Genomic DNA, 24,135 nt, shown 5'->3' with positions numbered 1-24,135 from the left:
AAAAAAAAAAAAAAAGGTATTATCTTTATTTCAAAGTGAATAGCATTTAGACATGCCGTCTAAGCCGGTCATGTTAAGGCATGGGGACAAGATCTTGGGAGGACAATAGCAGAGGAAGAGTGGAGATGTATTTTTCCGTCCATTGGTAAGGGTCTTATTGTGGCTAATCTCATGGAAAATGGTTATAAGTGCTTTTACACTGGGATCCCCCAGTTCAGCTGTTCCATTTTTCTTTGTGTCCCTCTGATACTTGTTGGAAGGGATGCAGGGGCATTCTGTCATTTTTTCACTTGTGATGGAATTGCCCTTCTTTTCAATCATACTGGCAAGAGGTGTCAAATTAGTTACAGAACATAATGGAGTTGAAGTTTATCTTACTTCCCATTCAAGCCTTATTGAATGTCTTCATTACTGAAGGGGATTTGTTTCAACAGAAATTGGCACAAAAGGTCCTGCTAGTAGCATGCAGTGAAATTGCTGGCTGCTGGAGATCCATCGCTCCAAACTTTATTTACTCACGTGAACTCGGTGTATTGATTGTCCAAGATAACTGCATACAAACATCACTCGCTGCAAAAGTTTGATAAAATATGGTCTCGCTATGTAAAATGTTTTGATGCACAAGCTCCCACAGGAGATGGAGGAGCTTAATTGGTGGCTTCTTTATCCCTTTCTCCTTGGGATTTGTGATTTTTGTGTTATTTCCAATCTCTGATCCTGTATAATTCTTTGATATTGGTTTCTATGTATTAAATAACTAATACTTCATGTCATACTTTTGTTTGGAATGGTGGGGGTTGGGAATTATGTATACATTAATTTAAACAAGCTGTTCTAGGACAAAAAATTGGATTAGTCCTCTGTTTTTGGTCTGGTTTGAAGATTTTATCTGTATTATGCTTCATGTATGGAAATTGCTCATACCAGTATTATGTTGTATTTCTCTTTAATAAAAATTGTAGATTAAAAAAAAAAGTGATGTACATAGAAAAAGAATCCTAACTCTAGATAGACAATGCTGGGTTCTGTATTTAGGAATTATAACCCAGGAAAAGGATCTTGGAGTCCTTGTGGACAATAGACTGACATTCTCAGCTTAGTCTGTGGTGGCAGTCAAAAAAGCAAATAAAATATTAGGAATGATTCAGAAATAAATGAAAAAGAAAATATCATCTTGCCTCTGTATCAATCCATGGTGCAATTGCACCTTCAGTATTTTGTGTAATTATGGTTGCACCATCTCCAGAAATAGGCAACGAGATGAGATGATCCAACAGTGTAACCAGGACAAACTTTACCATGGGGAGAATAAACAGTTTCTCTGAGTCACCACATAATATAACATAAAATGTGCCATGTTGGGTCATCTCATGGTGGAGTGTATTCCTCATAGTGGGAACACTTGGAGGATGCACTGTTACGTCCTCTATGGAGGCGTGTGCTGCTGTTACATTTTGGCTTCCCCCCATGGTGAGTTGTGCTTTGGCTACATTGTTGGCTTCCGTTGCGTTTGGGTGTACTCTGGTTGGGTCCTTTTGGACGGGGATGCCTCAGATGCTCTGTTGGAATCCCCTATGCTGAGATTACCTGGGTTACATTGTTACATGCCCCTTTGTTATTGGTGAGTTTCAGTTTTCCAAATGATATCTCTTGGCGCATCCAGTGTGCTCCTGTGTTTGGAGAGTCAGGGTGCATGTATATCCGGTTACCTGCAAAAAAAAAAAAAGCCTTATCTTTAGTGCAGAACTGTACCTTACTCTTTCTCCCTCAGCTCCTCCTCCTCTTCCCTCTGTGCTCACCCTATCCTTCCTCTGTACTCTGCTTGTCTCCCCCCTTACTGTCTCCTCTTCCTGTGCTTGAGAGTCTGTAGTAGCTCCCCTGAAGTTCTCGCTCCCTCTAGTTGTTAAAATTGTTAGCGACACGATGTGCAGCAGAATTTGCACATTTGTAGGAATCTGATGGACCACGATGTGAATGCTTCTGCCATGTCCCTCATATATGACTTGTGCACAGTTCTGGAAAAACATATACGGGCGGATTTTAAAAGCCCTGCTCGTGTAAATCCGGGCGGATTTACGCGAGCAGGGCCTTGAGCGCCGGCGCGGCTATTTTCCATAGGCCGCCGGCGCGCGCAGAGCCCCGGGACGCGCATAGGTCCCGGGGTTTTTGGAAGGAGGCGTGTCGGGGGCGTGTTGAGGGGGCGGGACCCGATGACGCGGTGTTTCGGGGGCGGGACCGGGGGCGTGGTTTCGGCCTGGGGCGTTTCAGGGGGTGGCCGCGCCCTCCAGAACCGCCCCCGGGTCGAGTCTCGGCACGCCAGCAGCCCGCTGGCGCGCGTGGATTTACGCCTCCCTCTGGGAGGCGTAAATCCATGGATAAAGGTAGGGGGGGGTTTAGATAGGGCCGGGGGGGTGGGTTAGGTAGGGGAAGGGAGGGGAAGGTGAGGGGAGGGCGAAAGAAAGCTCCCTCCGAGGCCACTCTGATTTCGGAGCGGCCTCGAAGGGAACGGTGACAGGCTGCGCGGCTCGGTGCACGCCGGCTGCCCAAAATCGGCAGCCTTGCGTGCGCTGATCCAGGATTTTAGAAGATACGCGTGGCTACGCGCGTATCTTATAAAATCCAGCATACTTTTGTTTGCGCCTGGTGTGCAAACAAAAGTACGCGAACGCGCTTTTTAAAAAAATCTACCCCATAGTGTATGAGAAGGACATGAGGAGATGACTCTCACACCTACATTAATGAATGACACCTTCTAGAATAACCAAGTTATTGAGGCATGAGCTTTTCAGGACAGATTCCACCTCATCATGCCTCAATAAATTGGTTAGTCGGTAGGGTGCCCTCCACTTCTTCGCATTTTTGCTATTCCTCTAAAGATTTTCACGTATATTCATGGTCTCTGTTTCATGTACACACATGACAAATTGAAAGAGTTCAAAGCCCTGGGGCTAGACGGGATGCTTCCTAGGATATTAAAGCTACTCAGAGATGTTCTGGCTGCTTTACTTAAGAACCTGTTCATCTTTGGAGATAGGAGTGCTTCAGTGGGACTGGGGAAAGGCATTTTCACAAAGGCGGTAATGGAGAAGAGGTTAGAAACTGCAGGCAGGTTAGTCTTACAGTCAGGGGGAACAGCCTGGAAGGGAATTCGGACCCTTCTTTTCAGACTTGAGAGGCAGAGCCGCAGAGGTGTCCTGCCCCAGCCCCTCCCCTCAGGCAGCCTGCAGCAGACAAAGCAGAAAAGAGCCACTCTGCTCCCTAATCCAACCCCCTTCTCCTGTTCTGTAGGGAAGGGGAAGAGGTATGGGTGATCCTGAAGCAGAGCAAAGAACACACACACAAAAGGGGCCCATGCAATAAAGTCGCGTAGAAAGCGGGTGCTGGTCAGCGCCCCAGGCAATATTTAAATTAGGAGGTCGCATTAGCAAGGAGGGTCGCGTTACAAGGAGGCGCATCCTTGCTAACATGAACCCAGTCTGTTTTTGTGATTCGGTGGACAGCCATCACAAAAACTGATGCCGATAAACCCGGCATCTCTTTTCCTTACAGGCAGTCACGAAAATTGACACCGGGTTTATTGGCATCAGTTTTCGTGACTCAGCTGTCCGCTGATAGAAAACCCGATGTCGATAGTTCAGGAAGTGAACGCTTGTCAGTCGAGCGCCGTTTCCTGAATCCGAACTTTTTTTTTTTAAACTTTTTTTGTTTCTTTTATTTTTCATCCTACTTAATATCACAATGCTATTAAGTAGGAGGCAGTACAGAAAAGCAGCTTTTTCTGCTTTTCTGTACTTTGTTTTGATGCATTCAGCTATTAACGCTTGCTCCAGGCAGGAGTTAATAGATGACAGTTAAAATGTGCGTCTGAGACGCACTTTTGTGTTTTTTTTGCATCGGGAGTGAATGCCTAATAGCCTCATGCACATGCATTCTACCTGTAGCTGAGCGCACTGTATTGCCTCGGCCCCAAAGAGGTGTTGAATGAGCCCAGGTTTTAAACTTGTAAGCAGCAGTGCTAATCAGTTAGGATTCAACCCTGACACTGATGATTGACACTACTGCTCACAATTTCAAACGTGTTACTTCAGTACTTTGTGTTGGTTATTCAGGAGTGACCCAGAATAGGTTTTCTGGCACCTTTTTTCCTGGGACTAATGAAGTGGAGCAGAGTTGGCAGTGTAAATCAGTTGCGGGTCCCCTGCAGAAATGGAGTGTGAAGAGGGTGTTTGCATGAGTGGGTGAGAGAGAGAGTGTTTTGGGGAGGGGGAGGGGGGAGGGGGGAGGGGGGGGGCACACCCAGCCCTGGCCCTGCTCCCTCCCCCTCCACACTTCCACTTCTCTTTTGTCTATAAATTAAGCCCTTACAGTGGTGGGAAACTAATAGAGACTCTTGATGGTAAGAACAGTGACGGGTCGATACAGTAAGGCCGCGGTAAAAACAGTGCGGCAGTGTCAGGCGCACCCTTCCTCCCCGCACGCACAGTTCTCTAGACCTAGCGCCTGATACTCTCTTCTAATCGCATGCAAATGCATGCCGAGGCTGTGAAGCGTTAGGGAAGGGTTATGCCCGCGCAACCCATTTTACTGTATAGGCGCTTAATACAGCGCCTATACAGTAACCTGGGTGCGCTGGTGCCTGTCATTTCAAATGACATTTGAAATGACAGGCACCAGGAAGTGTAAAAAGTGTAAAAAAACCAAAAACCTGTGTGTTATATAAAAAATAAATTTTTTTTTTAAATACTTGTCGGAGGGCCGTGGGTCCAGGCGGCGGCGAGAAGCAAAAAAAGCGGCATCCGGGATCCGGGGGCAGCAGCGGCAGCGGGGGGGCAGCGGGATCCGGGGCGGCAGCAGGATCCGGGAGCGGCGGGTAGGTAGCAGCGGCAGCAGGGGGGGAGCGGCAGCGGGATCTGGGGGGTCCAGCAGCGGTAGCAGGATCCAGGGGCGGCAGCAGCGAGAAGCAAAAAAAGCGGCATCCGGGATCCGGGGGCAGCAGCGGCAGCGGGGGGCAGCGGGATCCGGGGGCAGCAGCGGGGGGGGGGGGGCAGCAAAGAAGCAAAAAAAGCGGCATCCGGGATCCGGGGGTAGCAGCGGCAGCGGGATCCGGGGGCAGCAGCCGCAGCGGGGGGGCAGCGGGATCCGGGGGTGGCAGCGAGATCCGGCGTGTTCGATCGGGCGGGCAGGCGGGTAGGTGGCAAGAAAAGATGGCCGCCTGCACAGGGAAAGCGTGCAATTGGCCGCTGAAGACGTCACGTCTTCAGCGGCCAATTGCACGCTTTCCCCGTGCAGGCGGCCATCTTTTCTTGCCACCTACCCACCCGCCCGATCGAACACGCCGCCTCCTACTCGTCCCCCGGATCTCGCTGCTGCCCCCGGATCCCGCTGCCCCCCCCTGCTGCCGCTGCTGCCCCCGGATCCCGCTGCTGCTCCCGGATCCCGGATGCTGCTTTTTTTGCTTCTTTGCTGCCCCCCCCCCCCGCTGCCGCCCCCGGATCCCGCTGCCCCCCCCCCCCCCCCCGCTGCCGCTGCTGCCCCCGGATCCCGGATGCCGCTTTTTTTGCTTCTTTGCTGCCCCCCCCCGCTGCCGCTGCTGCCCCCGGATCCCGCTGCCCCCCCCCCCCCCCCCACTGCCGCTGCTGCCCCCGGATCCCGGCTGCCGCTTTTTTTGCTTCTTTGCTGCCCCCCCGCTGCCGCTGCTGCCCCCGGATCCCGCTGCCCCCCCGCTGCCACTGCCGCTTACCCGCGAAATCGGGAGGAAGGGAGAAGGGACTACCGTAGCAGGCCCGAGCCTTGCTACTTTTTCGTTTTTTGTTTTTTTTTTTTGCTTCGGGAGGAGGGGACCGGATGGGGCTGCAGGAGACCGGACTGGGGCTACACCGGACGGCTGGACCGGGGACCAGGGCGGGTAAGCAATGTTTTTTACACTACACTAACTCCTACTAGGGGGAGGCGGTAAACTAGCACGTTAAGGCCGCGGCAGAACAGCGGGTTACTGAGGAGATAATATCAGCGCCCGTTACAGTATCGGAGGGGAATAGCTAATTCCTTCATTATACAGCTTTTTCGTTCATTTACATGCTGGGTGCGGAAAGGGTTATGTGTTTATTTTAGGAAGCGCTAAGGACGCGTGCAACTGGAGACTGTATTGCTGGACCGCCTTACTCGTCTGTATTGTGCGCTCCCAGCACGTTACAAACGGGGAATCTTTAAATGAACGTTACTGTATCAACCTGTGAGTGAGCTACAGTCTAGTGGTTTATAAGACTTTAGGCAGCAAGACTTTAACAGAGGAAGATCATGTCAATGACTCTCACTGATTTTAACCATAGCATGGGAAAGGTAAAAATAATTCAGCCCCCTGCACCTGTGACCCTCACTAAGGCTCTCTCACCAGCTCCACACTGTGCTCTGCTCACATGATGCCAATCTGATACTAGGCCATGGTTCTCCTCTTTTAAAAGGTGGGTTTTTTTTCTATCAACAAGAACAGAGGGGCAAAACCTGAAGAGAGGCAGGGTGGGATGTGCCTTTCTCCCTGGAATGCCCTACTACACCTGAGTTCCACCAGGCCCAGAGGACGTGGAAGCCATGAACTGAGCTTGCTCAACCAGGGAGCTTGGAAGCCTAACCCCCACAATACCAGGGAGACTGAAGCTCTAGGCGCCACACAAGCTCAACTGAGGAGAAAAAAAAATCCTCTAAGCTTCAGGAGCAGAGTGCAAATTAAGCACCACCAGGTGAGACCATAGGCTGCTGCACTAGTCCAGCCTGCCATCATCTGCTGGAGACAAAGCATACTGGCCTTTGCCCATGCTGTACCTTCCTAGATGTTGGGTGATGATAGCATTGGAAAAGGTGTGATGGCTGATGCAGCGTAAACCCATGCATCTGGATTGATCTAGCAGAACGATAAGAAAATATGATTTGTGCACATAAATCATGTTTTATACATGCTACACATTTTTGTGTTAGTGTGCTTTTGTTCAACTCCCAATGCATTTGCATATTATTAGCTTGCTGCAGGCAGACATTAACTAAATTTTTATTATTTGAGTAAAGAAAATGTGAGCTAAAATTTAATCACACTTTTTTTTTTTACTATTACTTTGGGCACAGAGGGTGGTAATTAATGGCTGAACATATAAACTGCCTGCAGTACCTCAAGTGGTCACTAGAGGGATCACAAGCTCCTGAGCTCTAGCTATGGACTGCAGCTATGAGCACGAGAGCAACAGAGCTACCTGTAGAAGACATTATCACAACCCAAGAGCAGGGCTGACTGCTCCTCCCCGCAGCTGCATTAAACCCTCTGCAGCTGGCAAAATGTCTCATTTCAAAGGAACATTTCCCTTCCAGGAGGTTTTGTACCTAAAATTTAAATACCTACATAGACCATGATAGCAGATAAAGTCCATCTAGGCTGCCTGCCTTCATTCCTGCTTCAGTGCCAGGGCCAGTGTTAGCATTTTTGCTGCCCCCCCCCCCCACCCCACCCATTTTTTTAAAACACAAAATGTTTTATGTTTTCCCCAATAGCCAATGTAAAATGCATCTTTCAAGTGGACTATGCTTTAATAAATTGCTTAGGCTATACAGGTGCCATCCGACTCCTGTCATTTCAGCACACAATAGAAACTGTCAGTCTTACGTTCTATCCCAATCCCCCTTCTTCTGCTTAAAAAGAAAAAAAAAAGGCCCTGCTCCCTCTGGCAATCAAAACTATGAAAATTAATACACTCCCCTGAACCTATTTTACCCCATCCACAGATCAAAAATGTGTAAATTGTGAAGGAATGATCCTCAGGTGTTCCTTCCCAACCTACTGGTACATAAAATTAATTCTAGCTGGGCCCTGTAGCCGGCACCAGTTTGTTGTACAGAAAAAAAGCACTGCTGTGGTGCCACCCAGAACACCCTGGACAAAAAGACACTTGGTACCCATATAGTACTCTTGTAATGCATCTTATGTGTGGGTTTGGCCCTTGGACAATCAACAATATAGTAAAAATCCCATATTAAAACAGTACTAACTGCAAGCACTCAAACAGGAACAACATTACACCAGGCCCTAACACTTCCTATTAAGAAAGCAGAACAAACCAGTCTGCTCTAAATTCTTACATAGAAACTATACATACTAGAAAAATACCTCACCTGCTTACACATGCAGAACACAGACAGAACCTGACCAAATAGAGACCATAAACTATAAATAGAAATGTGTAGACAGAAAGTGAACTGGAAACTCCAATAAGCTAGACTCTATATATTATGAATGGAAAAACAGAAACATCACCAATCCTCAAATCAAATAAAATCAAGAAATATAAATCAGTCATAATAAGCCATACTAATAAAAGGAATATTGCTAAAAAGATGACAACTAGAATAGCATCTAATAATTAAGAACCCATATAAAAAAAGTTTTAAAAATTTCCAAATGGCAATAAAATATATAAAATATTTCAAAACAGCAGATACATCAAACACCTAATAATTAAAACAAGAAGGGAAAAAGACCTTGCTTCCCATACCTGAAAACATTTGATTTCCAGTCACCTTGAGCTTGTCATGGATTAGTTGGGGGTGGCAAAAAGTTTTCACCCCCCAAGGTAGGCTCCCATTTACACACAAACACACCCATCCTCCCCAGGCAGGCTGCCATTCACATCCACCCATCCCAGACAGGCTCCCATTCACACCCAACCACTCTCCCACCTCAGGCAGGCTCCCATTCACAACCAGCTAACTAGCCTACCCACCCACCCATTCTAGGCAGGCTCTCATTCGTGACCACCCCTCCCCACCCCCCATCCCAGGCAGGCTCTCATTCATAAGCACTCATTAGAGGCAGGCTTTCATTCAGGTACACACACATTCCTCCATCCCCCTCAGGCAGGTTCCTATTCACTCTCACTTGCACACATCCCATAAGAACATGCCATACTGGGTTAGACTAAGGGTCCATCAAGCCCAGCAACCTATCCCCAACAGTGGCCAATCCAGGCCATAAGAACCTGACAATTTCACAAAAACTAAGTCTATCCCATGTTACTGTTGCTAGTAATAGCAGTGGCTATTTTCTAAGTCAACTTTTTTTTATTATTATTTTTTATTTAAGGGTTTTGTATACCGTCATTTGTGGAACACATCACGACGGTTTACATCATAAAAAGATAATAAAACAATAGTCAAAATAAAATGATAGTTAAAATACATTAATGTTTCTAATATAAAATAAAATTAGTTAATAAAACAAAGTAAAAGAAAGAAAATAAAATTGCATTTCCTTGTACTAGCTATTCCTTTTCTCTAGATGATCTGCATAGGCCTGCTCGAAGAGCCATGTCTTCAATGCTTTCTTAAAAGCTTTAAACTCTGATTCTAGACCGGCATTGTGTTCCAGCAATCGAAATGGACCTGTCTCGCACTAGTATAAGGTGGGCTGAGTTCACTGATGGAATTTGCAGTAGTCCTTTATTAGCTGATCTCAATGATCTTTGTGGGATATGTAAATGAATTAAGAAGTTCAACCAATCTGTTTTTTAGCCGTATATAGCTTTGTGTAAAATACAGCACGCCTTATACTGTATTCTTTGTGATATCAGCAACCAATGCAAGTTGATTAAAACAGGAGTAATATGTTCACATTTTTTACAGTTTGTTAATACTCTTGCTGCAGAATTCTGGAGCACTTGCACTATGATCTTGGTGAACGTCCGGGGTGCTGTGGCTAACCCAAAGGGTAGTGCCCGGAACTGGTAGTGCCGGTCCAGGATTTTGAAGCGTAGATAGCGCTGGTGTTCCTGATGAATTGGAATGTGTAGGTAGGGTTCCGAAAGATCCAGGGATGTGAGAAACTCTCCCTGTTGTATTGCCCTTATTACGGAGCATAGGGTTTCCATGCGGAAGCGGGGAATCCTCAGGTGGCGGTTGACCGACTTGAGGTCCAGGATGGGCCTGAACGTCCCCTCTTTCTTGGGGACGATAAAATAAATGGAATAATGCCCAGTATTTATTTCTTGTGGAGGCACTGGGGTTATGGCCTCGAGGGTCAGTAGTCTGGTTAGTGTAGCTTCCACTGCTACCCTCTTGGCGAGGTCGTGGCAGGGGACTCCACGAACTTGTCCGGAGGGGTTCATAGAAATCCAGATAGTACCCCTCCCGAATGATGGCTACGACCCACTTGTCCGAAGTTATCTCATCCCATCTGTGGTAGAATAGGGCTAGTCTGCCCCCTATGGCTTCTTCCCTTGGACGGGTCGGCTGAATCTCATTGTGGGGTACGGCTGGGGCCTGTACCCGAGCTGGTTCCCCTCTTGTTGTGCTTGGTCTGAAAGGACTGGTTCCTGCCCGTAGGGCGGGGCGCTTGATATTGTTTCTGTATGGATTGAAGCGCTGTGAACTTCTGCCCCTGGTGGGCCGGGGGAAGGGTTGCTGGTTCCTCTTCGTCCTGTCCTCCGGTAGGCGCGGCAATGGAGACTTGCCCCATTTGTTGGCCAGTTTCTCTAGCTCGCTGCCGAACAGGAGGGATCCTTTGAAGGGCATCCTTGTGAGGCGAGTTTTGGAAGATGCGTCGGCCGACCAGCTTCGGAGCCAGAGTTGCCTCCTGGCAGCCACCGCAAAGGACACTCCTCTGGCCACCATGCGCACCAGATCGGAAGCAGCGTCCGCAAGGAATGATGCTGCTGGTTCCATGACTTCTCCAGGGGTGTTGCTCCTGGTCTGAGATAAGCAGGCACGTGTCACTACGGTGCAGCAGGCCACTATTTGTAGGGACATAGCGGCTACATCAAAAGACTGTTTAAGGATGGATTCCAGACACCGGTCATGTGCATCTTTGAGCGCTGCTCCTCCCTCCATTGGGATAGTGGTGTGCTTCGAGACCGCGCAGACCATGGCATCAACTCTTGGGCATGTGAGAAGATCTTTGGCCGCCGGGTCCAGGGGGTACATGGCTGCCATAGCTATTCCCCCTCTGAATGTGGACTCTGGGGCTCTCCATTCCAGGTCAATTAGCTGCTGGACGGCTTGTAACAGTGGGAAATGGCGGGAGATGGCGGGAGGTCTGGCGGAGGCCCTCCAGTAGGGGATTCGGCTTGGGCCCCCCCCCGAAGCATCTGGGCCCGGAATAGCGAGCTCCCTCGGGCTGTGGGTGACCAGGTCAGGGAGCTTGTCCTTGGTGAAGAAGCATCTCATGGTTCGGTGAGGCTCTGTCCCCGGGGGGAGTTTCCCCTCCTCTAGGGGCTCTGCTTCCTCTTCAGAGTTGTCCGTGTCCCCATAGGTGGGGCTCCTGGGCGGTGGAAACTTGTCTAGGCCTCGAGGGGCCCGGGGCATAAAGGTCCTCTGGCGGAGGATGTGGCTGGTCAGCCAGGGGTTCCGTTTGCATGTGAACAAAGGTATGTAGCCCTTTGAAGAACTCCACCCATGAGATAGACGCTGGATCCAAGCTGAGGGGCGTTGGGTTCCTGGGGGCCCCTGTTTGTGGGGATGTCCCGCTGGGAATTGGAAGGTCTGGGGTACCCACTGAGGAGCTATTACTTGGCCCTGAGTGGGACTGGCCCTGGGCTGGATCTCCCAGGGCCTCCTCGCACTGAGCACACAGGGCGTTGGCCTCCTCGCTTTGTGCAGCTCTGATATGGCATGCTGGGCAGAGACCTTGAGCCTTTATCTCTGTTTCTGGTGGTGCAATGGTTGTTGGCGCGTAAACCCTTATGTGCTCCGATGCGTCTAGATGTGCGTGTGGGTTGTTTGCGCAGTGGTGCGCCCAAGTCGTGTTATGCGCTTAGCCCGGTAGGCGCGCGGTGCGCGTATATCTTGTGCGCGCGGCCCTTGTGCGTGTAACTTATGAGCACAAGGAATATGTGCGTGTAACTTTATGCGCACAGGGAATATGTGCGTGTAACTTTATGCGCACATGTAATTTGTGCACCTAAGTAAACTTGTGCGCCCGGCCCGAGACTATGAGCGGAGCGGCGAATAGGGCCAAGATGGCGACGGCGACCACGTGGGCAATATGGTGACTACCTCGGAGTCTTTAAAATAGGGCCCGCGGAGTCACGTGGGGGGATGAGCTGAGGCGGACGTGTTTGGCTTCGGCTCCCGGCCCCACAGCCAACAACCAGCGGCGAAATCAATCTTTGGACGCTCTCACAGGTTCCCGAGGCTCAAACCTCTCTAGCACATGTCGATAGTCAATTTTATGAATCGCTCGCTGGGGATTATGGCTTCAAAAAGCACCCGCAAAGATAAAGAGAAGGCAAAGCCCGCGGCGGAGAACAAAATGGCGGCGGCGGCAAGCGATGGCGATAATCTTCCTTTAGGCGCAGTTACAGCAGCGGCTTTTAAGGACATTATAGCAGCAGCACTGGATGAGAAATTAGCTGGCATCTCCGACAAGCTAAATGAGGTGAGAGAAGCGCTTACCGAACTGGGCCCCCGAATCGAGCATGTGGAGGGCCGGATTTCAGTGCTAGAAGACGACGTGACGGCTTATGCAGGGAAACTAGATACGCAGGAAGCGACTATGAAAGAAGTTCAAAGCAAACTTGAAGACTTAGAAAACAGAGCAAGGAGATCTAATTTACGTTTTCTAGGCTTACCTGAAGCCATGGACCAGTCCGGCTTGGAAACTTTCCTGGAAACATGGCTGCCTGAAGCGGTGGGGGTACCGGAGTTGAAAGATCAGCTTACAATAGAGAGGGCCCATAGAGTAGGGTCCCAGAAAGAGCCAGATCCGAGGCCTCGTATAGCCATAGCGAAAGTTTTAAACTTTGCTCACCGTCAGAAATTGTGGATAGCCTCCCGCAAGACTAAAGAGCTCATATATCAGGGCTCGAAGATACGGATCACTCAAGATTTTTCTGCTCGGGTTTCGCAACAGTGACGGGCCTTCTCCCCGGTATGCGCTAAACTGGCGGAACAACAAATAAAATTTGCAGTCCTGTTCCCGGCCATACTAAAAATCTGGCACGGGGGAGAGGTAGAACTTTCGGGAACCCAGAAGATGCTCAAAAATATTTGGATACCATATGTGCAAAGATTTAAGGTAACTTCGCTTCTTGACATTTGAGAAGTTTGCACCTTGCTCTGGTATGATCTGGCTATGGTAATTTACTGTATAACTAATTGCATACAGCAATAAAACACAAGTTTCAAGTAAATCTCAGTCCAAGAGTTCAAAGTTGACTGTGGGGTGGGAATACTCCAGAACGTGATCTCGCGCTCTCCAGACGGAGGGACCTTTGTATGTGTGGAGCGCCTAGGGAACAGGTTTTCTCATTGGGAATGGGGATAGGGTTAGGGATTGGGTATAGGGGGATCATGAAAGGAAGAATTCACATGAATATGGACTATATCAAGAGGTTTGACACAATTGCTTTGTGGATGAGGCCTCGTGGCCGGGGAGGCGGGCTAGGCTGGGAGCCTGCACCCCTTTACTTTCAGTTTACTGGAGCATATTTTAGTATGGTACTAAAATCGACCCAACATGGGTAAATACCGGATCATTTCATGGAATGTGGATGGCTTAGGCACCCCTATTAAACGGAAAAAAATTTTTCAACATCTACAGAGGTTAAAAGCTAACATCGCATGCTTACAGGAAACGCATCTAACCGACAAGGAAAGCGTAAAATTACGCAGGGAGTGGGTCTCAGACTGTTACTACTCTCCTGCAGCTGGCAGGAAAGGAGGGGTCGCGATCCTAGTAAATAAAAATACTCCCTTAATGGTTACAAACGAGATACAAGACCCAGAAGGCCGTTTTATTATTATACAAGGCACTTTAGCGGGTAAACAACTGACTCTATGCAATATCTATGCCCCGAATATGCCAGACGCCTTATTCTTTTCAAAGGTTATCTCGTTAATACTTGCTAACGCTCAGGGGGATCTCCTGGTGGTAGGAGATATGAACAGCATATACGATGCACAGCTGGACAAGTCTCAACTCCCAAAAGGATTTTGTTCCAGTAAACTTACTGGGGTGGCGCAACTCAGTAAATATTTGGGCCTTGTGGACCCTTGGCGTATATTGAATCCAACAGCCAGAGAGTATACTCATGTATCCCGAGCACACAATACACTATCTCGAATAGACTATATATTGCTAGCAGAGCGTCTATTCTCTAAGGTGGAAACGGCGGAAATTGGTGCCATAGTGGTGGCTGACCATGCACCTATCTGGGTGGATTATTGGGTTTCTTCAGTGCAGACTGGGAAAAAAGCTTGGCGTCTCCCAGGTCATCTTGTGAAAGATATGGAATTTCAAAAATATTTAAGTAACAAATGGGAGGAATTTCAAGACAATAACCAGCAACATCTGAATGACCCCGCCTTATTCTGGGAAACTGGAAAAGTTGTAATGAGAGGAGAGATAATAGCGTACACTGTTAAGAAAAGCAAACAACTTAATAATATCAAATTAACGCTAGAATCTCAACTGCAACAGGCCAAACGACAACTAGCTGAACGACCCTCCGCTTCAAATACGACTGCATACTGGGCTTGTGTTCATTCGTTAAACGTGCATTTACATCTGCGAGCGCAGAAATCTCTTCAAGCGTCGGACCACTACTTGTATCGATTTGGAAATAAATCGAGTAAATTGCTGGCAAGACTGGTGGCTACTAAACGAAGAAAACCTTACATCAATGGGTTAAAAACCAAGGGCGGAGAGTATGTGACAAAAACTGAGGATATATTTATTTATTTGTTTATTTATTTATTTATTTATTTAAAGGCTTTTATATACCAGAGTTCATGTACTAGTACATACCACTTCGGTTTACACAGAACCAATATTGGAAAATTACATCAAACAAGTGGGTATAAAATAACAAGGCTAACTTTGTAGGAACTTAGAACTTGAGGTAAAGGAGAGAACAGGACCAAGTGGTAACAGATCAATGTAAATAGCTAAATAATAAATACAAATTCTTACAATGAATACAAATGCTTACAGATTACAGTCTTCAAAATCTAAGTTTACATCTTCAGAATAATGTTTAAATCTACAAGAACTAATGGTTACATCTTCAAGGTTTGTAGACTTCAAAGCTGAGGTTACATCTGACTTAAAAGGTATTGGTGTAGCATGCTGTAAATTTAACGATTGGGAATATGAGACCAAGAAATACAAATTAAGAGTTGCAGCATCAGACATCTGGTTAACGTGATTATGAAATGCGTGAATGAGTCTAGTTCTGGGACGTGGCTCTGAGCGAAAACTTTAAGTGAAGGCTTTTGTAAAGAGCTAGGTTTTGAGTTTCTTTTTGAATGTTCAAGTACAGGTTTCAAGACGAATGTCCGTGGGATATACTAGAAACTCTTCGCCAATTTTATGAATCCCTTTACCGGGAAGATAGAGCTGGTGATCAACAAGAGGAGGAGATATTCTTTAAAGATATACAGCTACCCTCCATCACTAATCTTCAAAAAGAGTTACTGACAAGACCTATCACACCAGGGGAAATATCCGGAGTGTTAAAAACAGGCAAGTGTAATAAGTCGCCCGGACCCGATGGATTCCCGGTGGAGTATTATAAGATCCTGAATACTGGAATCATTGACAAACTTGCTCTGTTCTTTAATCACGCATGGCTGGGAGCTGGCTTCCTGTCCACTTTCAATGATGCCTATATCACGGTACTACCTAAACCGGGGAAGGATCCTCAGCAAGCAGCGTCCTATAGGCCAATATCACTGCTGAATTCGGACTTAAAGATCTATGCGAGAATACTAGCCATACGAATGGGGGCGGTTTTACCTACATTGATTTCTCCCTTTCAAGCTGGGTTTGTGAGCGGTAGGAATGCCGGTGCGCATGTCTTCCGTTTAATAACAGCATTAGAAACCTCTCATCGGTTGCAGCATCAAGCGATGGCAGTGGGCTTCGATTCGGAGAAAGCCTTCGACCGTGTGTCTTGGGACTATATGTTTTCTGTGATGAAGCGTTATGGCTTTCCTGATTTGGTGATTAAAGCTATCTCCATTCTATACAGTACTCCAAGATCCTATATCATGGCGAATGACTCTACTTCTCAGGAAATCAAGATTCAGAGGGGAGTTCAACAAGGCTGCCCCTTGTCTCCTATTTTGTATATTCTCTCTTTGGACCCGCTACTACGCAAGTTAGCCCAAGCACATGAGTTGCAGGGGCAGAAGATAGGGGGAGACACCTTCGTAGTAGCCGCTTTTGCCGACGACATGCTAGTGTATTTAACAAACCCAATTTCGGCTCTACCATATGTACTCAATATCCAGCGTGCCTTTGGGAGATTTGCTGGGTTAAAGATAAATGTTGAAAAGTCCGAAGCTCTAGATGTCTTAGGAACCCTGCAATCTACTTGGCCAGGGCAATTCCCCTTAAAATGGGTTTCTAGTTCTCTCAAATACTTGGGAATATATATACCAGCCGGCCCAAAGGATATTTACTCTCACAATGTTTTACCCCTAAAGAAGAAGCTATTACAGAAATTACAAACCTGGCAAACTTTACCACTTTCTTTATCAGGGAAAATATTATTGTTAAAGATGATGGAAATATCAAAATGGCTTTACTTGTTCAGCATGTTACCCATCTGGCTTAAAGCTCAAGATGTTATGGAAATCAATAGAGCGTTTAACCGATATTTATGGGCAGGAAAACGAGCACGGATCCCGCTGAAGGTCCTGATGAGGCCAAAAAACGCAGGAGGCCTGAACTGCCCGAATTTGAGAATGTACAATTATGCAAGCTTACTACGACATATAAGAGACTGGACCTTTAACTCTGAAGTCTGTTCGCCCATGAGACATGTTCACCACTGGTTAACTCCACTATCACCAGGTGCTGTGTTGCAAGGCCCTTCTGCATCCATCCCATCGTTTTATACAACCAGTGTTATTATCTGTCCGCTACGTAAGATGTGGCAACTTATCTGTAAACTCCATCAAGTGTCTCCAGAGAGTACTGTTTATCAACCAATAACAGGTAATCCTGCTTTCCAACCGGGCTTGGAGCAACATCTTTTCACCCGGTGGGCACACTCTAGCTTAAAAACTATTCTACAACTGCTACATTATGAAGCGGATCCGGTTTATGTTTATAGTTTTCAGGAGCTTCAAAATCTATATAAAATGCCAAATGTTGACTTTTTTGGTTATCTACAACTGTGGCACTTTATCCATGGACTGTTACATAATAACCTGTCCTTTCTGCGTTCTTACTGTCTCCTTACATTTATCAAAGGACCACTGGGAAAGCGATCTACATGCTCGCAGTATTATTCAGCTCTTATGACCTTGATGTTCCCTCCAGTTTTCTCTAACGTAATCCACAAATGGAACAAAGTGTTGCCAGAGCCTATTATATCAGACGATATTAAAGCTTGCTTTCAACGTATATCTCTAACATGTGAGAATGTGACACTTCGCGATAAACAGTTTAAATTGTACCATCAGGCATTCTACTCTCAACTGGTGGCCTTCCGTATGGGCTTAATACCAGACCGCTCCTGCTCAAAGTGTGGAACGGGCAATCCAGATTACTATCACAGTTTCTGGTCATGTGTAATTGTACAAGAATTGTGGCAACATCTACACAAATTGTTACAAAAGATTTGGGGAATTTCAGTACCACTTGACCCTCGGATTTGGTTATTCGGGCTCGTGCCGCACACGGTTCGCCATTTGGGTAAATTCCACGTCCAGTTTCTACATAAAATAAGCCTAACAGCGGTGGATACATTACTGAACCAATGGATGACCGCGTCACCTCAATACAAGTTGATTTGGAAACATAAAATACAACAAACTTTACATTACGAATATTTAACAGCCCGACAGAAAACAGCTAAACATCGGGACAGAACACTTTCTATTTGGCAGGCTTATGTGAGCTCCCTACCTAAAGAAGCTACCGTATTTCTCTTCTTCCTTCTTTGACGAATGAGTGAAAAGTAAACATCCTGGTTAGTTCTGCGTGGAAACTGACTTTGCAAGCAAGGAGTATAGAGCTGAGGGTAGAAAGAGTTTCCACGTCTGATGATATACGCTTTATAATGATGGATGTTGGAAATTGTTCATTTTTCGGTGTACTAACATGTAGATCTGGTGTAGTCAGACCTCTTGATATACAATGTGATATACCAAGTGATATACAATGTGATATATACTATTCTATGATTCCTATGAAGGTGGGGGGGGGGGGGGGAGGGAGAGGAATGGATATTAAAGGGCCTTAATCATTGATGGTACTATACCTCTAGAGGGAAGGGTAAGTGGGAGGAGCGGTGGTTTAGTAGAGGAGAATAAAAATAAAAATTCTGCTAATAGCAATCCATAATGTTATACGAGGGCAATAGTTCATTCCCGGTTTGTTTCCTTCCATGTGTTCTGCATACTTACTAGGCTTGCAGTAGAAGCCAAGACTAACGGTTTCTTGGTTTCCATGTTGGTTTCACCTGCATTATGGTTATAATTGTCTGGTTTAATACTTGATACTGGTTTAATATTTGATACTTATTGACTTCTGACTTACAAAACGGTATAGGGGTTAAGCTGGCCTGCTAACTGCTTCCCCAATGGAAATGTAAATAATAATAATCATAGTAATTCTACCGAAATTGGAAATCAGGTTTTTGTACTGAAAATATTACCGATGTTCACCATGTGACTTTTCTTTGTACATGTTTATGTTGATGTACATGTCATTGTCATGGATTTGCTGTTAATAAATAATATTTAAACAAAAATAGGGCCCGCTGCGGGAACCTGGCCGCGGCCCCGGATGACGACGGCAGAGCTCCGGTATATAGCCCGGGCTCTGCTCTCTCAAATTGCCTTTGCAACAGGTCCCCTCGCTAGTCGAGTACTCGTTGCCTCTTCAGTTCCAGGTTCCCGATCCTGATTGCCTTTGTTCCTGTTTCTTCATCTCTCCTTCGGATTGCTGACCGGGTTTGACCTCTGCATCACCTGACTACTCCATTGCCTCTCTCCAGCCCTGGACCTCTGCATCGCTTGACTATGCCATTGCCTCTCTCCAGCCCTGGACCTCTGCTTCGTCTGACCATCCTTTGACTCTCTCCTCGTCTAGACCTCAGCCTTGCTTGCCACTGCTTCCAGACTGCTGCCAGTCCTGATCCCAGCTTGCTTAAAGATGCCTCTTCAGCTTTTGTCCTGGATGTGGTTCATTCAGGCTTCAGCCTGCTTTTGCTCGGGCACCCTTTGTCAAACTGTGCCTGGGTCTCCGCCTTATCCAGTACAAACTGATACCTACACCAGTTGCTGCCTCTGGGCTGACCTCGATCCACCCATTGATGACCACTGACGGAGGCCACCTAAGTTCAGCTGGCCCTGGCACCCAAAGGCTCAACCCGCGGGGAACGAGGGCTGGTATTGGTGAAGCACCAGCCGACCTCCATCCATCAGCCCTCTCTGCCTGCCGATGGTGGGGACCCGTAGGATCCTTCCTATGGGTAGCGTCAACTCCACCTCGGCCCAAGGGTCCACCTCTGGCGCAACAATTGGTTCTCCAGTGGATGCAAATTTGTCAAGCATATACGGCTTCCTGCACCTGCTGCAGCAGCAAAGTCCACACTGGGAACCGGCTACCAGACCAAGGCACACCTCTGAGGGATCTCGGAAGTCACCTCAGGAATTCTCAACTGGGGGAGGAACCAATAGGTATCACCGCAGGACAACAGGGCTCAATCTTTTCTCCAATTTAAAAGTAGAATTTCTTCTTCCAAAAGATACAGCGATCCCCATAAAGAAAGCATGTCCGCATCTGCTGGAGACAGAGAAATACTGAAGGGCTGAGGTCACTGCAGGTGTGTATCTAGTGTGAGATGGTCTGCAAAGAATCAAGGTACTCTGTCTCTCTTTGTACCTCAACACTAGTTGGCGACAAGGTGTGAAACAGATTCACAGAATAACCTAAAAATACACCTTGCTGTGGGATCATCAGAACAGGTTTGAGAGCGTAGTAACAATCTAATGACAAAGGATTGAGACTCAGGTGAGAGTGGAGGAAGCTGAAATGCTTAACAAATATTTCTGTTCAGTGTTCACTATGGAAGGGCTTGGAGTAGGATCCCGGGTAACTGCCATAAATAGGATTGGAAGTAAGGAAGATCTCAAACAATTTTCAGAAGACTGTGAGGAATTAGCAAAACTAAAACATAGAAACATAGAAATGACGGCAGAAGAAGACCAAACGGTCCATCCAGTCTGCCCAGCAAGCCACGCAGTTCATCCATTTATTTATTTATTTATTTTTCCCACCCTTTTTCTCCCTTCCACCCCTCCACCATGCAGAGAGCAGAGCCGTATCCGCATCCCAGTGAACATCCAGCTCAATCAGGGGTAGCAACCGCCGCAACAAGCAGGCCACACCCCTGCCCCATACTCCTACTCACCCCTGCTTTGTTTGTTTGTTTCTTGTTTTTGTTTTTTTTTGGAGATGGCAGCCCTCCGTGAAGGCGGAACACCAACTACTGGCCACTGGCATCCCGCTCCGTGAATGCCTCTGTGGCTACTGCTGCTCTGTGCAGTGTTTTGCTGCCTGAAGGTGGAACACCAACTACTGGCCACTGGCATCCCGCTCCGTGAATGCCTCTGTGGCATTCACGGAGATAAAGCAATGGAACTGGATGAGATACATATGAGGGTATTAAGGGAACTTGGAGAAGTCCTGGCAGCTCCGCTAGCTGACCTTTTCAATACTTCTTTAGGATCAGGAGTAGTTCCAGAGGAACTACAGGACTCTGTGGTGAGCAAATTAACAGAAATTGCTGCTAAAACACAGGATAGTGTAGTGGAATCCAATGGATTGCAAGATCCAAGGGAGCATGGCTTTACCAGATATAGGTTTTATCAGACAAATGTAAGCAATTTGTTTAACTGAGAGAAAAGTGAGCTTTATCAGGGGAGAGTGCTAGATGCAGCATATTTTGACTTCAGTAAGGTCATTGATATTGAGCACTCTAGGCATGGGCCCTAAAATGACTGACTAGGTTAAAAATTGCTTGAGTGGAAGACAAGTGATAATGGAGTTCACTCCAAGGAAAGGGGGTTACCAGTGGTGTGCCACAGGATTGGTCCTCAGTCTGATTCTCTTCAAAATGTATATAAATGATATTGTGGAAGGGCTATCAAGAAAGGTTTACCTATTTCTGGATGATATTAAAATGTGCAACAACCCTGGAAGATGTGGAAACCATGAAGAGGGATCTAGTGAAACTTGAGGTTTCATCTAGAGTTTGGCAGCTAAGATTTAATGGTAAAAAAAATGGAGGGTCATGCATTTGGGTTGCAAGAATCCAAGGCACCAGTAAAGGACAGGGAGTGAAGTTCTGAGCACAAAGCAAAATGATTTTAAGGTGAGAGAAGAGAATGTGCACTTTCCTAGTGTGTAGCCAGATGAACTCAGGACCAATGGGTTTATGTTCCCCTACTAGCAGATGGAGACGGAGTCAGGTTTCAAAGCTGATGTCACCCTAGATACACCCTTGCAGTGACCTCAGCCTTTCAGTATTTCTCTGTCTCCAGCAGATGCGGACATGATTTCCCTATGGGGATCACTGTGCCTTTTGGAAGAAAAAGTTCTACTTTTAAATTGGAGAAAGGATTGAGCCCTGCTCTCTGCGGTGATACCTAAAAGTCCCTCCCCCTGTTGAGAATTCCTGAGGTGATTTTCAAGATCCCTCAGAGATGTGCCTTGGTCCGGTAGCCAGTTCCCGGCATGGACTTTGCTGTTGAAACAGCAGAAAGGCAGCGGGTACAGGAAGCCGAGCGCAGCGGTGACAGCCAAAGCCCTCTCCACCCGCAGCTGGAGACCACCTCTGTACTCAGCCGGTAAGTGCTAAGCCCAGGTAAGTAAAAAAAAAAAAAAAGAGAAGAGGATTTCCTCCCAATTCAGAGACTTTGGAGGGGTTTTGGTAAGACTTCCTCCGGTCTCCTTGCTCGACGTGCCATAATGGTACAGACATTGTTCCTCATCCCACTGGGGTAAGGGGAAGTAGGTTTCCAAACGGGTTGAGTGACCCCCCCGTTGGGCTAGGCCCCGCTTTAGGCTTGGTCGGCACACCGCGGGTAGGCCGTGGCATCTTGCATGCATTTTTGTGCCTGTATTGCCCATCACAGACCTTAGGTACGCGCAGTGCATGTCAGCTCTGTGCATGCACTGTGCACATAACGCCGCAACCATACATATTCCCATAACTTACTAGGTGCAGAATACAAGTAAAGCTGGGTGTATGGGATGTGTGTGTGCCTCACTGTGGCCCGTGTAGGCGCCTGAAATCTGTGGCTCCGGCAGCAAAAAAATATAAGCGCTTTTCTCTCTGCGCTGCTTGTCATATATTAGGACTGCACAGTTTAATCTGGATTTTTGGGAGACTATGTGATCCGATGCGTGGGTAGAATGCTCTCCCGACCCGTTCCCAGTCCCCTCTCCGAAACGAGCTGTTTTCAGCTGATTTTCGCACGTTTTGGGTTGTGCTCCTCTACACTCATGGCTTCCCAAAGAAATCTTGACGAACTCTAGCAAGGTAGCGGTGATATGTCTAGCAAGCCGCAGCGTGAGAAAAAGCTCCAGAGGAAGATGGCAGATTCTAAAATGGCTGACGGGCTGCCGAGCCCAAGTCAGCGTGGGAGCTGTAGCAACGGCGTGCTAGTCGAGGAAACCACCTGGGCGGTAGTGCTGGCCTTAGACACCCGCTTCCAAGCTATCTCGCAGCAAATAACTCTGGGAAACGAAACTTTGACTGAAATAAAGAAACAGGTAGAAGATAAGCAGACCAGGATTGTAGGCCTAGACACAGACATGCAGGCCCTGCAGCACCAACATGGAGCACTGGAACAACAACAAGTAAGGGCGTTGGAAGCGAAGGTAGAAGACCTAGAAAATAGGTCACGCAGAAACAACTTGTGGTTCGTGGGACTCCCTGAGTCCATCACTGATCGTGACCTTCACTCACTACTAGAGGGCTGGCTACTGGACGAAAAGGGGCTCCAGAATCTCCGAGGTCAGTGTAATGTTGAACAGGTTTATTGACTGGGGGCACGTCTACCAGGAAATTCCAGACCTAGAATTGTCATAGCCCATAAAATGTTAATATTGCAAGCTTACAGAAAAAAAAGCTACATTGGAGTTTGAAAGCTTTAAAATGTTGAGATTACTTACCTGATAATCTCCTTTTCCTTAGTGTATGCAGATGGACTCAAAACAAGTGGGTATAGTGTGCTCGTGCTAGCAGTTGGAGACGGATCTGACGTCAGCACGGGTACATATACCCCCGCAGGAAGTGCAGCAATTCAGTAATCTTCCTTGCGAAAGCTTTATGGATATATCTGTAGCTGACCGATCGATTAAATGAACAGGATTACCCTGACCGATTGATGGTAGCTGGAGACCGCCAGTGTTCTCAACTGGAAGGCGACGACACCCGGCAGGATGGATGCCCTATTATAAGAAAAAAAAATAGCTTACCGTGAGTCGGTGAATCCCCATGTATACCGGCAGCCGGGCAGGATGCTGAGTCCATCTGCATACACTAAGGAAAAGGAGATTATCAGGTAAATAATCTCAACATTTCCTAGCGTGTAGCAGATGGACTCAAAACAAGTGGGATGTACAAAAGCTACTCCCAGACTGGGCGGGAGGCTGCCCGAGGTCCGTTCAGGATTGCCCTCGCAAATGCTGTGTCCTCCCTGGCCTGGACATCCAGACGGTAGAATCTGGAGAAGGTATGGAGGGAGGACCACGTCGCCGCTTTACATATCTCTGCAGGCGACAGCATCCTAGTTTCTGCCCAAGAGGCTGCTTGCGCTCTGGTAGAGTGAGCCTTGACCCTTAGAGGCGGTGGTTTCCCTGCTTCTACGTAGGCTGCCTTGATAACTTCTTTGATCCAGCGGGCGATGGTTGCCCGTGAGGCCGCTTCCCCTTGCTTCTTCCCGCTGTGAAGGACGAACAGGTGGTCCGTCTTTCGTACTGCTTCCGACATGTCCAGGTATCTAGACGAGGTCAAATACTATAGTATTCGACCTTCTTCCGACTTCTTCAAACCTTCTGTGGTGGGCAAGGATATGGTTTGGTTGAGGTGGAAGTGTGAGACCACTTTGGGTAAGAAGGAAGGAACCATGCGAAGA

General features: G+C 47.3%; 1 protein-coding gene across 1 annotated transcript in view; it reads right to left on the bottom strand.

The window, feature by feature from the left end:
- TBX21 (T-box transcription factor 21) overlaps positions 1-24,135 on the bottom strand; it is a 126,705-nt gene that overhangs the window by 35,810 nt on the left and 66,760 nt on the right. The window contains exon 3 of the mRNA XM_029573979.1: positions 1,588-1,709. Coding sequence (XP_029429839.1) covers positions 1,588-1,709 — 122 coding nt within the window. The remainder of the gene's footprint in view (positions 1-1,587; positions 1,710-24,135) is intronic.

The sequence above is a fragment of the Rhinatrema bivittatum genome, chromosome 12 (genome assembly GCF_901001135.1).
Source record: "Rhinatrema bivittatum chromosome 12, aRhiBiv1.1, whole genome shotgun sequence".
NCBI lineage: Eukaryota > Metazoa > Chordata > Amphibia > Gymnophiona > Rhinatrematidae > Rhinatrema > Rhinatrema bivittatum.
This window is presented reverse-complemented; position numbering and strand designations above follow the sequence as displayed.